This window comes from Varanus komodoensis, unplaced genomic scaffold (assembly GCF_004798865.1).
Source record: "Varanus komodoensis strain SLA01 unplaced genomic scaffold, ASM479886v1 scaffold20_1, whole genome shotgun sequence".
In the NCBI taxonomy this organism is placed as follows: domain Eukaryota; kingdom Metazoa; phylum Chordata; class Lepidosauria; order Squamata; family Varanidae; genus Varanus; species Varanus komodoensis.
Genome location: NW_025335587.1, coordinates 3,192,271 through 3,205,704, shown reverse-complemented (window position 1 = coordinate 3,205,704; position 13,434 = coordinate 3,192,271). Strand labels below are relative to the sequence as shown.

At 40.2% G+C, this 13,434-nt stretch overlaps 1 protein-coding gene across 1 annotated transcript in view; it reads left to right on the top strand.

Moving 5' to 3' along the window:
• NRDC (nardilysin convertase) overlaps window positions 1–13,210 on the top strand; it is a 46,957-nt gene extending 33,747 nt beyond the window's left edge. Inside the window, exons 20-31 of the mRNA XM_044430087.1 lie at window positions 143–293; window positions 396–523; window positions 1,555–1,717; window positions 3,830–3,861; window positions 4,928–5,066; window positions 6,699–6,746; window positions 7,730–7,782; window positions 8,377–8,460; window positions 10,230–10,320; window positions 11,008–11,124; window positions 11,520–11,609; window positions 12,471–13,210. Coding sequence (XP_044286022.1) covers window positions 143–293; window positions 396–523; window positions 1,555–1,717; window positions 3,830–3,861; window positions 4,928–5,066; window positions 6,699–6,746; window positions 7,730–7,782; window positions 8,377–8,460; window positions 10,230–10,320; window positions 11,008–11,124; window positions 11,520–11,609; window positions 12,471–12,665 — 1,291 coding nt within the window. The 3' untranslated portion in view covers window positions 12,666–13,210. The remainder of the gene's footprint in view (window positions 1–142; window positions 294–395; window positions 524–1,554; window positions 1,718–3,829; window positions 3,862–4,927; window positions 5,067–6,698; window positions 6,747–7,729; window positions 7,783–8,376; window positions 8,461–10,229; window positions 10,321–11,007; window positions 11,125–11,519; window positions 11,610–12,470) is intronic.
• Window positions 13,211–13,434: the final 224 nt, after the last annotated feature.

Below are 13,434 nucleotides of genomic sequence, written 5' to 3'. Positions count from 1 at the left end.
TGACCTAGTACCATGTAATCTGTGGAATTATGGAATACAGTCTTTGTAAATTGGAATGAACTGTACCATTCCAGAGGGCTTTAGTATGAAGGAATTCAAATTCTTAGCTATGTTACCCTTCATCTCATATTACTGTGTCCAGTGTGGTGCTGTTCGATACGTTTGTGAACATCCTTGCGCACAACCTTGCTGAACCTGCTTATGAAGCAGATGTTGCTCAGTTGGAGTATAAGCTCGTAGCTGGAGAACATGGATTGATCATTCGTGTGAAAGGATTCAATCACAAACTGCCGGTAAGTGTTGGTAGGATTTTGAAGATGAGATTTCTTTTCAAAAAATAATCCAATTTGGTCTGTATCACCTCTTGAGAATCAGCATTTAATTTTCTATTGTAGCTGCTGTTTCAACTCATCATTGACCACTTAGCTGACTTCAGTTTTACTCCAGAGGTTTTTGAGATGATAACTGAGCAGTTGAAAAAGACTTATTTCAACATTCTCATCAAGCCAGAAACACTGGCCAAGTAAGTATCTGGAGTGCTTGAAACAATAAACAATTCTCACCTGAAGTAGCAGATTACAGTTAGAGGAGGCTTCTTTTTACTGGGGGAAGGAAAGATTCAGTTCTAAGCTGAGGGTCAGCTGGTTTCCTCTTCTTTTTCATCATATATAAGTGTTCTGGTTTGGTAAGGAATTGATTGAAGGAACAAGAAAGGAATGCTTTTCAGAAGGAGGTGAGTTCAGGACAAGGGTCCAGAAAACAGGGAAAATAAGTTTTGAGGGCATGCAGAATGCCAGTGTATACAAATTGCTGAATATAGAAATCTGCCCAGGTTCTTCCATTACTACTGTCCCTGGGGAATATTCCTGATAGTAAAAGTAACCTGCAGATGACCCTAAAAAAAGATATGAAAGCATTCAACCAAGCCAAGGTGCTATAAACACCCTCAAATTTGGGCACTATTTGGGTCTGAACACTTCCTTCCATGGTGGGAAAGTGACCAAAAAATGCCTCAAATTTCTGAGAACTCCTAACATCACAGAGTAGTATCATGAGTGACAAGGGCTAGTTGGCATTGCAAATCGTGAAAATGTGGAGAAAATTCCTCCCCACTAGTCTTGTTGTAGGGCAAATGGAGGTTAAGGGTGCTGTGACCCAAAATTCACTCCCCACCACCCAACAGTTAGAAAGACTTAGTCTCCCTTCACCTGCAGACTACTGTTTCGGAAGGGGTATTCCTCCAAATTTCAGCTCTCCATGCAAATCTGCTCGATCTCCACCCTGGTTGCTTTTATATAACAATCCTTGTTAGCTGAAAAATATGATAGATACCTTCTCCAAGATGATTTTGGTTTTTGAATTAAATAGGAGGAAAGGACCCAAGTGGTAAGATAAGAATGAAAGCAGTTGCACATATTTTTGGATTGGAGTTATTTATTTATTTAATACTTTTATATGCTTATAATATAATGGGATGTCGTTTATAGAAAGAGTTCTACAGGAAAACTATTTTTCAGTTGGCATCCATTCATCACTGTTTCTCCTCACCCACAGAGATATACGCCTCTTAATTTTGGAGCATGGGAGGTGGTCTATGACAGACAAATATGAGACATTGATGAAGGGTCTTGCTTTAGACTCTCTGCTTTTATTTGTGAAGGCTTTCAAGTCTCAACTATTTGCTGAGGGCCTTGTCCAAGGAAATTTCACAAGCAGTGTGAGTACGAACTTTCTGCAAGGTTTGCCTCTTAAGTACTGCCCCCCCCCCGCTTTTTTTTTACAAAGTCCCTCACCAAAGGCTCTTGAGCAAGCAAAGCAGTCACGGAATAAGAGGGGGTTTCCTTATATGGATTGCAAATTGGTTAAAGAACAGAAGACAGAAGGTGGGACTAAATAGCAGTTTCTCCTAATGGAGGGATCTAACCAGTAGAGTACCAGAGGGTTCTGTATGGGGACTGATGCTTTTCAACCTATTCATAAATTATTTGGAATCTGGAGTAAGTAGTGAATTGACCAAGTTTGCTGATGACACCAAACTATTAAGGATGGTTAAAATTAGAAGGAAGTGTGAGGAGCTCCAAAAGGATCCCTCTAAGCTGGGAGAATGGGCATCAAAATGGCAAATGCAGTTTGGTGTAAGCAAGTCTAAAATAATGCATGTTGGGGCAAACAATCCCAACTTCAAATATACAGTGAACTAGCGGTGACTGAGCAAGGAAGGGATCTTGGGGTAGTAGTGGACAGCTTGATGGAAATGTTGGCCCATTGCACAGCTACCGTGAAAAAGGCAAACTCCATACTAGGCATAGTTAGGAACAGAATAAAAAAGAGAACTGCCAAGATTGTACTCCCCTTATACTGTACTGCAACCACACTTAGAATATTGTGTTCAGTTCTGGTTGCTTTACCTGAAAAAGGACATTATTGAGTTGGAAAAAAGTACAAAGAAGGACAACGAAAAAGATTAGGGGGCTGGAGCGGACCCCCCAAGAGGAGCAGCCACAACAACTGGGATTGTTTAACTTAGGAAAACGGTGAGCAAGGGGAGACATGATAGAGGTGTTTAAAATAATGCATGGTATAGAGAAAGTGGAGAGGGAGACATGAGAATGGCTGTGTGCTACATCCTTGCAAGAGGTGGCATGCCTGCATACACCAGTTCCTGAGATGCTTGGGCAGGTGGAGGTCTCGCATCCATAATGCTTGAGTGATCCTGTGGGCAGCTAGTTTGCCACTGTGTTCACTGAGTGCTAGATGGACCTTGGATTGATCCAGCATGGCTTTTCTTACCTTCTTTTGTTCTTATGAGAAATACCTGTAATTTGCCTTGCTGAGCATAGGTGGCTCCATAATATAGACGCTGGTGATTCTGACCAGCTGGTGATTCTGTTGTCTGTGTCTGTTTACAGCTGCTTTAGTACCAAGCCATGCAAGAAAGAGCCCATTTATAGGCTTTTGTCAATAAATCCACCCACACAACTGTAAGTGAGCTATTGTGCAGTCGCAAGAGAAGAACATTTTTGTGTGGAAGCAATCCATGTGCTGGAGAGTCAAATTGCAGCTCTTCTTCTGTTTATGCCATAGTATCGCTTGCCATGTCATTGTTCCATAAGATTAGATCAAGACTGAGCAAATTGTAGCCCTCAAGATGGTTGATCCCATTCCTTCCATCATCTCTGACTGCCGGCTGACTAGGGCTAATGGGAAGGGAACATATAGAAGAGGCACAGGGGAAAGTTTCCTATGTGAGTGAGGGCTTCTTAGTGGTAATCACAGGTAGAGACTAATGACTCAGCATGGCCACTGCAGAGCCAAATTACTCTTAGTTGTTGCCATGCACTAACTTGTCTCACATTTCTTCTTTCTCTTTCACACATTTTCCCTTTCATGTTCTGGGGAAGATTGTTTAAGAACTGGAATCCATGTAGGTTTACAAAAAGACAGCAGCAGCACGGCTTGTGCCCACTCACAAAACCCTTGGGGTGGCAATGTAATTATTGTTCATTAAGAGTGGCCATTGGGTTGTCCCTTGGTTTCCAGGTTTGGAGGCAAAACCTTTTTTCAGGGCGAAATCTATCATTAATAGACTCCTCTATGACCGATGCAGAGGAATGTGGAAACGAATTTATGATTCTAGTTTCATGGTGAGCATATAATTTCAGGACTGTAGGTCATTCTGCAGAGAGGGGAATTTATGTGCTGCAAGTTCTTTCAATCTAGTTTATTTCCTCAGTGCTGAGAGTACTGTGGCCAAAGGCTGTTTTTATAATCTCAAGTTGACATTGTGTGCATGCATTTAGGGATAAAAATGTTCCCTATTTTCTCTTAGGAATCAAAAGAATTTCTGGATTACGTTGTTGAGTGAGTATATTTACCATAATATTGGTGCTATTGTATAAAGCAGGAGTGGATAACTTTTGTGGCCCTCCAAAAGTTTTGGCTTGTAACTCCCATCAGGCCAAGCTGGCATAGCTAATGGTGAAGGATAGTGGAAGTTGTAAGCCAAAATATCTGGAGCCCCCAACTTGACCAGCTCTAATAGAAAGACAAATGCTATTGCCAAAACTTAAAATTAGAGGTGATACTACTAAAAACTAAGGCTGCAACTCAGTTTCAATTAAGTTAAATTGATTAAACATGTGACTTCTAGTCACTGACTGATTAAAATTTGTGCATAGATTAAAAAAAACATTCCTGAAGCTGGAAATGTATTGTGTTGGGTGTAGCAGATATTACCCCAGAGCAATCTTCCCCAACCTGGTGCTCCCCAAATGTGTTGGACTGCAACTCTCATCATTTCCAGCTGCCATGATCATGCTGCTTAGCACATGAAGTCCAACAAATCTTGAGGGCTCCTAGGTGGGAAAGGCTGGGGGCCTCCAGTGTGAGAGGAATTATATCTATTCTAAGATAGCATATGCAAATCTGCCATATTAATCAGATCTTGTAAGAGTTTATAACTGATTAATCTAACCAATTAATTGATCAAACATTGCAGGCTTACTAAACTTACTCTTTCTAAAATGAAGTTTTCTTCTTTCATATCATGGGGTCTTCATTCTTACTTATTAGGCAAGGTGTTTAGTCTTTTTCTAAAAATACAGTATTGAACCTACTGAATATTTATAGTATCTGAATATCTAAATAAGTGGTGGGCAGGCTGCAGACTTGCAAGATCTATTTTGTTTTTACTGGAACCCCAAGATCCATCAATCAGAGTTTGATGCAGAAAACATAAACATGCCGAACCTAGAAATTTGGGCACCAAATCTGAATGGGGGTCACAGTCCTTCCACCCAAGAGATCCAAGCTTCCATTAAGCAGTATAGCTTATTGTAGTTGGAAGGGTAGAAAGAGTCATGACACTAGTGCAATGACACTAGTGCAGAAGAGTTTGCTAATACTTTGATGTTTGGACTCTTTTCAGAAAATTGCAGTTCCTTCCTCTAGTACATCCATGTCCAGTTCAGTTCCGGGTGATGGACTTGCCAAATGCCCATCTGCTGTGCAAAGTGAAAACCCTTAACAAAGGCGATGCAAATTCTGAAGTGACAGTCTACTATCAGGTGCTGTGATATAAAGAGTGGGTGTACTGATTTCTTCATTGTGTGTGTTTCCCATAATTAGTGGCCCCGTTATAATAGGCACTTGCTGCATAAACGCAATGGCCATCTGGGAGCAAAAGGAAGGTTCTTATATATGTAAGTGTTGTAACATGGGAGAAGGCATAGATTTGTGACCTGTTTCTTTGCTTGGTATAGTCAGGCTACTCCACCCCACTCCTGATTTCCCCACACTTTATGATTTGTATAGCTGCTTTAAGAATTCTGGCATTATTCATACTTAGATCTCTAAATTGGTTTGCATTTTGTTCTTTTAAAATAGGCCTTCAGATACAATATTGTACAACAGGGAGAGGTTAGATTTAATCTTCTGACGGGGGAAATCCATTTTCTATGTGAAGGCATTTATTTTTCCTGTGGTGGAACATTCAGACATGCATCTGAAGTGGTATTGGCCAAAAAAAAAAAAAAAGCTTTTACCACTTGATCTTACAGTATGTAGAAACTGTCATTAAACTCTCCCCAGGAACACTTTATGACTCTTGTAAAAGCAGAAGCCAAATCATTGTTTTGAAGTATCATTGGCTTTAGGATATTTGCTACAAAATAGCCATCTTCCTTAGAATGAGAAAGATTACTGTTAAATAGCCATTTAAAAAATGTACCATGTGATGGGTTTAATCAAGAAAAAGGAATCTGCAGTTTCTAGCTACACCAGCCTCCTCTACACTGAAGTTCTTTAGGCTTCAGCACCTGTCTTTCCTCACCACTGGCCAGTTTTCCAGGGCTGCCAAGTGTTGAAGTCTAAAACATTTGGAGGGAACTATGTTAAGAAGGCTGAGTTACAACTGTAAGGAACATTGTTATTTTCCTGCAGCTGCTCAGAAATCTAGGGATACTGTGGAGGGGCCCTGGTGTCCCTCTGGCCACGTATTTTGGCATTAATGCCTTCCTTTTCACACCTCAGAGCTGTTTCAGGGAGGAGGTAACACATGATTTACAGGGCAGCTAAGAGCTAATGAGTCTTCCTTGTGTTGTGTTCCAGGTTGCATCCTTTCCCCTCCCATTCCATGTGTCCTAGATTTTAGGTTCAGGTGGGATGGAAAGCCAATGCAGGCAGTCTCAAACTGCTTATGAACTGCCACAAAGCCTATTCATTTTTTAAAATTACTGCAGAAAAGCATCATCACCATAGAGAGAGAGGAAGTGAAAGGGGAGCGTGGGAAGCCTCCAAAGCAGGCCTTCTTACTCCACCTATCTGGAGAGGGAAATCTCTCTGGCATTTCCTTGTTGCAGAGAGAAGGCACTGGTGAGTTTGGGTGTGGGCAGGGGCTACAGAAATTTGTGTGTTTTTTCCATTTCAAGAGGGCCCTATGATCCTAACTCCACAAATGTAGAGGGACAACTATCCATGATCTAGCTTAGATACAAGTTCGACTTATAAATTTCCATTTTCTCAGGAATGGAACTTGTTCATAACCTGGGGACTGCCTGTAATGCATTTGGCATTTAGATAACTTCAATCTCTTCCCTCTTGGGAAATAAGTGGCAACAGAATTTTGAAAACCAAACAAATAAAATTGGTTTTATAAATAAAATTTTGGTTTCTTCCCCAACCCCGCCCTTTTATTTTAGTCTGGAGCCAGGAGTTTAAGAGAATACTCTCTCATGGAATTGCTTGTGGTAAGTTTGGATTGGTTCCTAGATAGACCACTTTCTTAATCTCTGGCCTGGTTATGTAATGGTAAACAGTAGAATTTTGGTAACCTGTATTCTGGTGTACTGTGTGAAGGATGCCTCATGGAAGATGATATTATGTGGGTTTGTATTGAAATGGTATTGGGGTAGTAGATGGAAAATCTGTAGAGGTGTACAGGGGCAGGAAAGTGCAATATAGTAACTGGTAGTCATGCGAGGAACACAGATCAGTTTAACTTTTGAAACTGTCTTGCAGGACTTGGCATAATCAGTTTATTGCAAAGAAGAATGTGCATGTTTTCAACATGCCTTAAAAGTTGTGCGTGTTATGAAGTTTCCACATGCTCTCCACATTTAAACTGCAGGTTTTGGAAAATGCTGTTTGCCACCAAATAATGCGTTCATTATTGCTGCATAAAGGGTGGTTGTGCATCTCAAGGATTGTGTGGGGGCAGCAAAACAATTGTCCCCTGTAGTTATTTCCCACCCATTCCCACTCCTCAACTGATCTGTCACATGCAGGTGGGGTATGGGATGCAGGGCCACTGCAATTGAAGGGACATGTGACACAGTTCTACAAAGGTTATCATGCAATTGAAGTGCTTGATGTAGACAGATTTTAATAAATGGTCCCTGATTCTTCACTTGAGATTTCAGCCAGTCCCAATGACTGCTTTTCTGTAGGAGTACTTTCTTAGAGAGTAGTAGTTGTTATCCTGCAGCATCAACATTTGGAATGTGTGCAACTCTTCCTGTATATTGCTGTATTTTATGGAGAGGTTTTAAGGAAGCTTTTTCTAGCCATTTAAAATGTGTCTTCCAGGCTGGATATAAGTGATGTGATGCAACATTACTTGATATTTGAAAATACCTGCTTTGAACCTTTGGGGATGCAGAAAGTTAAATATTGTTTCGCCACTCCCTTTCCATAAAACACTTTCGTTGACTGAAATACTACTTAATTTTAGATGTACATGGAGGAGCCTTGTTTTGACTTTCTGCGAACCAAGCAAACCCTGGGGTAAGTTTCCATTCAGCTGCATAATTGGAAGCAATAAAAGCTCTCTACTGTGTTAGCATGGAAACTCTCTATTGCTAGGTAGCAAATTATATAATACAGTGGGGTGCCATGATTGAAACTGCCAGCAGTACTCTATTTAAAGCAGAAGGGGCTTCCATTAGTGTAAGAAGGAGTCATTGACATTTGCTCATCTCACATTGCTTCATACCCCACATCATTGCCAAGATCTCCAAGCCGTCAGAAGCTCACAGTAATTAAAATCCTAGTGAAAACATTTCAGCAATATCCTAATTTGGATTAATCCAGCAAAATTGCCAGAACATTTTCTATAGTAAAAATGCATGAAAGCACCCAACAGTAAGAATTTTTGGTAACCTTTCTAGGCAAGAATGGTCAGCTGGCACATCAATATCAGTGAGGCATGAAGATGTGAATCTTAAGTTGGTATTCTTAGCTCACAATTATAGTAGAATCCACATCAAAATGGCTCATTATTACTTCACATTCCTAAGATGAAATTGAACCATGTTCATATGGTGATCTCTCTCTTCCTCACCCACAATCCTTTTCATTTCATGTGTACCCAATTTTCAGATATCACGTGTACCCAACTTGCAGAAATACATCTGGGATTCTTGGCTTCTCAGTCACTGTAGCAACACAGGCAACCAAATACAAGTAAGTGCTGGATTTTTTCTACTACGTTTCAATGCTTGTATCATACCCTGTAAACTCAGTGGTTCTTCAGACTTGCTATTTTAGATACATTATTCTCAAAATTGGATTATATGAATTCTAGTCCAAAATCCCCCACTGCATCCATCACTCCAAACTGTACATTTTCAGAGAGGTGTGCAGCCTGCTCCTCAGGCATCAAAGAGTAAAGCAGTTTCTTACTTTGTCCAGCTTTTGTGCTCTGTAGCTGCCTTTACCCACTAATCCACTTGCTACCTCTGCTGTAGCCACTACCAGCCAAAACATGGGTTTGCAACCTCTTGGGGCCCATTTGGCTTCTTTTTTTTTTGGATGTCACGACAAAGTGACTCTTATACTGGGGATGGGAGGCTAACTGCTAGAACTGCCCTCATCTATGTTTGGGCTACCTACTCTGACATCTGTGCCTAGCTCTTCTGTCTCTGGTTCCCCTGGCCTTCCTTTTGTCTCTCCTTTCTCTTGCTCTCTGGCTTTTTTGTTCCCCTCCTTCTGGGGCTCTATCTCTTTTTTCTTGTCCCATCCTCACTGGCCCTTGTTTCTTTTTTCCCCTATCTCCTTCTCCTCTTTTAGCTCCTTTCTCGCTTTTACATTTCGGTCGCTCTTTCCCCCTGGTCCCCCTTTTCTTTCCCTTTCCCCATCTCTATATACATGAATGGAGTAATTTCTCAGTTATTTACATTGGGTGAGAAATAGCCTTCTATTGAAAAGTGTCTGGAGAGAGAGAGCGAAGTCTGTTATTCCATGGGTCCTTGGTGTGGTGGGATGATGATGCCATTACCCTCCAGCCAGTTCATGGGCTTTGTTGGTCCTTTATAATCCAATCAGTTGTTTCATTGGAAATGAAATGAATGGATCGATTCTATAAATGAAGCTACAGCCTTGAGTTTACAAGAACTGAGCAGGGCTGTCAAGGATAGGACATTTTGGAAGGCATTCATTGATAGGGTCACTATAAATTGGAGATTACTTGGCAGCCCACTACAAGAGCGATCCAGTTACTCCATTGGCTTGTATTGGGAATGAAGCCCAACTGCAGGAAAGCACCTGTGGTAGGAGCACTCATTGTGCTCACACTCAGCCATTTCTTGGCAAGAAAAGATTTTTCTCTCCCTTCTGTACAAGGGAATGGAAGAATCACTCCATTCACATGGGGGAGGGGGGGAGTAGCTTGGGGAGGCCCATTGGGACCCTGAGGCAGAGGATTCTTAATAAATAGGATGCTAAAGAAAAGTTGAAACCACAAAAAGATAATGTTAGTGATTTAACATTGAGTAAATACATTTACCTGATTTCAAATACTGGGTGAAGAGAATGTTGGATGTGATGAATGACTTAAGTCCCACTGGGCAGGCATCATAATATTCTTTGTCTTGGAGGCAGAAGTCCCTGCTTTTTGCTGACATAGTAATTTTAACATTTGAATTAATACACATTCAAAGTTAATCTTTTATTTTTTGATATATACTTTGGGAAGATTAAAGAGAAGGCTCCTTTCTCAAAAGACATTTGTTGATTTTAATAGCTAGCTTGATAGATTTTGTTATCTTTATATTTTATTGTTTGAATGAATTTTGTGTATCACCCTATAATTTAATAATGAAGGGCAGCATATAAATATTTTATATAAAAGCAGGATTATACTTTAGACAAAGTTCTATTTTGCTAGACTGAAGCTTTAGAAAATTGTACCCAGAAAGAATACATCTTTGAATGTAATTTCTTTCTTCCTTCAGCTCGGAACTAGTGGATAGAAAGATAGAAGAATTTCTTTCATGTTTTGATGAAAAAGTCAAACATATGACTGAAGAGGCCTTCAAGACACAGGTACCGATGTTAAAGGGCTGTTCTGGTTTTCTAGAAATCTTTTCCAATAAAATTTTGATCATCCATGCATGTGCCAGTAGTAATTTCATGTTTCTTTTATTCAATTTGAGATCAGGAGCTTCAGTAGAGACTAAGATGGTAAAGAAGGGCAAATTTTGCATCAGAATCCTAAAGAAGTCAATATGCCTTGAGATTTTCCCTTCTGTTTAGTGCTGAAGTAGACCTGCCAATCTTTGTATTAAACACACAATATGTGAAATTGGGTTTGAATCTATAGAATCTTGCTCTAGGCCATCTCAAATTCTAGTATTTCTGCTAGTATGTCTACCTGACATAAACCCTGAACCTTGTACTATGCTATTATATTATATCTCCACTTTCTGGTTCTATTAGGGAAGTCAGTCTTTCATGACACATCAGTTTTTCAATGTCTATAATGTCCACATGTGAAGATTGTCATTCTTTACACATGTTGTTGGAAATAGCATAATGTGGGATATTTTATTTCATTGTTCCTCATGGCTTTAGTTACTTAGAATATTTATATGATGTTTTTAAACTGAAAAATATTTAAAATTCAGTGGTGAATTACAAGAATAGCAAAATATTACAGCAGTGAGATGACTTAATCCTTTTTCTAGAAACAGCAAACGTACTGTGACGGTGTGGCTTTTTTTTCTGTCTCAGGTCACAGCTCTTATTAAATTAAAAGAATGTGAAGATTCCCATCTGGGTGAGGAGGTGGACAGGAACTGGACAGAAGTGGTGACTCAACAATATCTGTTTGACAGGCTAGTAAGGGAGGTATGTTTTCTCTCTCTTGTTCCTTTATCCTGGGACTTTTGTTTGTAGTGCTTAGGGGTTTATCTTTGATACTTAGAAAGCTATCTAGTGCTTAACAGGCTTGGAGTCATGGTCTGTAAGAGTCACGGAACTGAGTGCCAGGTGGGACTCTGCACTGAGGGGATGAGTGAACTGGTAGTCCAATTCAAGGAAAAGGATGCACTGCAACCTTCTGCCACCAGTCCTACTTTGCTTGATTTCTGAGTAGATGTAACTGTTCATGCACCAAAAGGCAGAAGCTCCTCTATATTATAAGGATATAAGGAAAATAGCTCAGGCTCTGGGCCAGTTCCCATACTACTAATATCCATGTTAAAAAATGGTTGTTACATGGTTGTTATCCTCCATTCTCTTAGATTGAAGCTCTCAAATCCCTTTCTCAGTCCGAACTAGCTGACTGGTTTCAAGTGCACAGAGGTAAAGAAAGGAAAGTGCTTAGTGTACATGTGAGTATCCATGGCAAATATTTTATTTAAAGGAGTATTTCCTTAAAATGAAGTGTGTTTAGGCTCAGGATCTGAACACTTTATTTATCATGATACGCCATTAGAGAAAACCTGGGGGAAAGCTTTGCTACTTCAGATATCTGATTTGCTTGATGCAGTTGTGGCTCAATGTGGGTGCAGGGCAGATTGCCAAGGCATTGACTTATTATTTAATAATACCAGCAAGAAAGCTTGGGAAATCAGGCTGGGAAAATCCTGCCGGTGTGGATTTGCACTTGTATGCACAGATCAGCCTAATTTATGACCCGGAATAGAAAATTGGCTCCCTCTATTTCAGTTTTCTGGACCTAGCTCTGCTTAGTAGCTCTAGAAGTTCTAATTACAAAGAAGGGGCAATATCCGATGCTATCACAGTGCTTCCCTTAAATAGGCTGCAGTACTGTCAACCCATACTAGCACGCCATTGTTAGACAAACAAGTCGCGACTTCCTGCTGAAATTCAGTTGTAAATTCCTCCTTTCTCCCCTTTGCTAGCACATGCTATTGGCAATCGAGTTACACTAGCACAGCTGTCCCAGCTAGGTGCCTTCCTAGAATTGAGATTACAGCTCCTAGAAGTCCTAATCATGCTGGCTGGGCCTGATGGGGGTTGGAAGTCCAAAACATCTAGAAGGCACCCAAGTTGGGGGAAGTCTGCACTGGAGCTATGAGAGCACTGGCTACTACCCACACATCATTCAAGTGTGACATCTACCCATGCCTGGTTTGGGTTAAGAAAATAGGCTACTTAAAGGTAGTTAATACTTGTTGACATTATGAATTATTTACCACTTAGTAACTTGTATATTTTTCACACTGCAGGTGGTTGGATTTGGAATACATGAAGGTGATTTAGAAAGTTCCTCTCTCACAAATGTTCATAGCCCCTCATGCAATGAAATACCTCAGCTAATGTTCCTGGACCCTACTTCTTTGACAGATGCCATTTGTATCAAGGACATCAAAGTGTATACATCATCTCTCAATGTTCTCCCATACCATAAGATATTAAAATAACACATCTCAGACTGCAGTAAAGTGTAGTACAACTTAACTACTGACCACTGGGATATTTGCTCTCCTACAAAGAATCCAGTCTACCATACTCTCTGGAAAATATGTAATTGAATATCCTCTGCAATCTAATCTGCTACAAACATGTCTTTGAAGGGAATGGTATACATAACAAGTGTTACTGGTGAAAATGCATAATATAGCTGGCAGTGGATATAGGAAGACTGAAAGCATATATAACAAAAGGGTTGTACCAGCTGACTATCTAATGTAGTAAGTCCTTTTGCTTGAAATGCTACTTGACTTAGCAAAAGAGTGAGGACTGTACTGGGTAGGTATGCAACTCCAGTTCCTCAACTCAGTTATGTTACTTTAGGGACAGAAATGTGTGCTATCCAATGAATTCTATTAGACTACTTAAAATGGATGAACTGCCTGTGTGAAACAACTGAGAGCAAAAACACTGCTGGTTTTGGGTGAGGGAGAGACAACAGTTCAGGATGAGTGCTGAGATGACATGTGCAATAAATTAATTACTTGGATGATAAGTTCTGTTTTTTTATGTTACAGGTGGGCATAAAATAAGGGTTCCCGAAGTCTATCATGAAATCAGCTTAATTGCTTTCTGAAACTAGCCCTTGCATATATGGGCAACCTGATGAACAATACAGGCTTAGAAGGCAGAATAATCAACCCATTCTGATGCAGGGGCTCTATGTCACTCATCCTTGATCTAGTTAATCTCAACTGCCTAAAAACACATTTCAAGCAG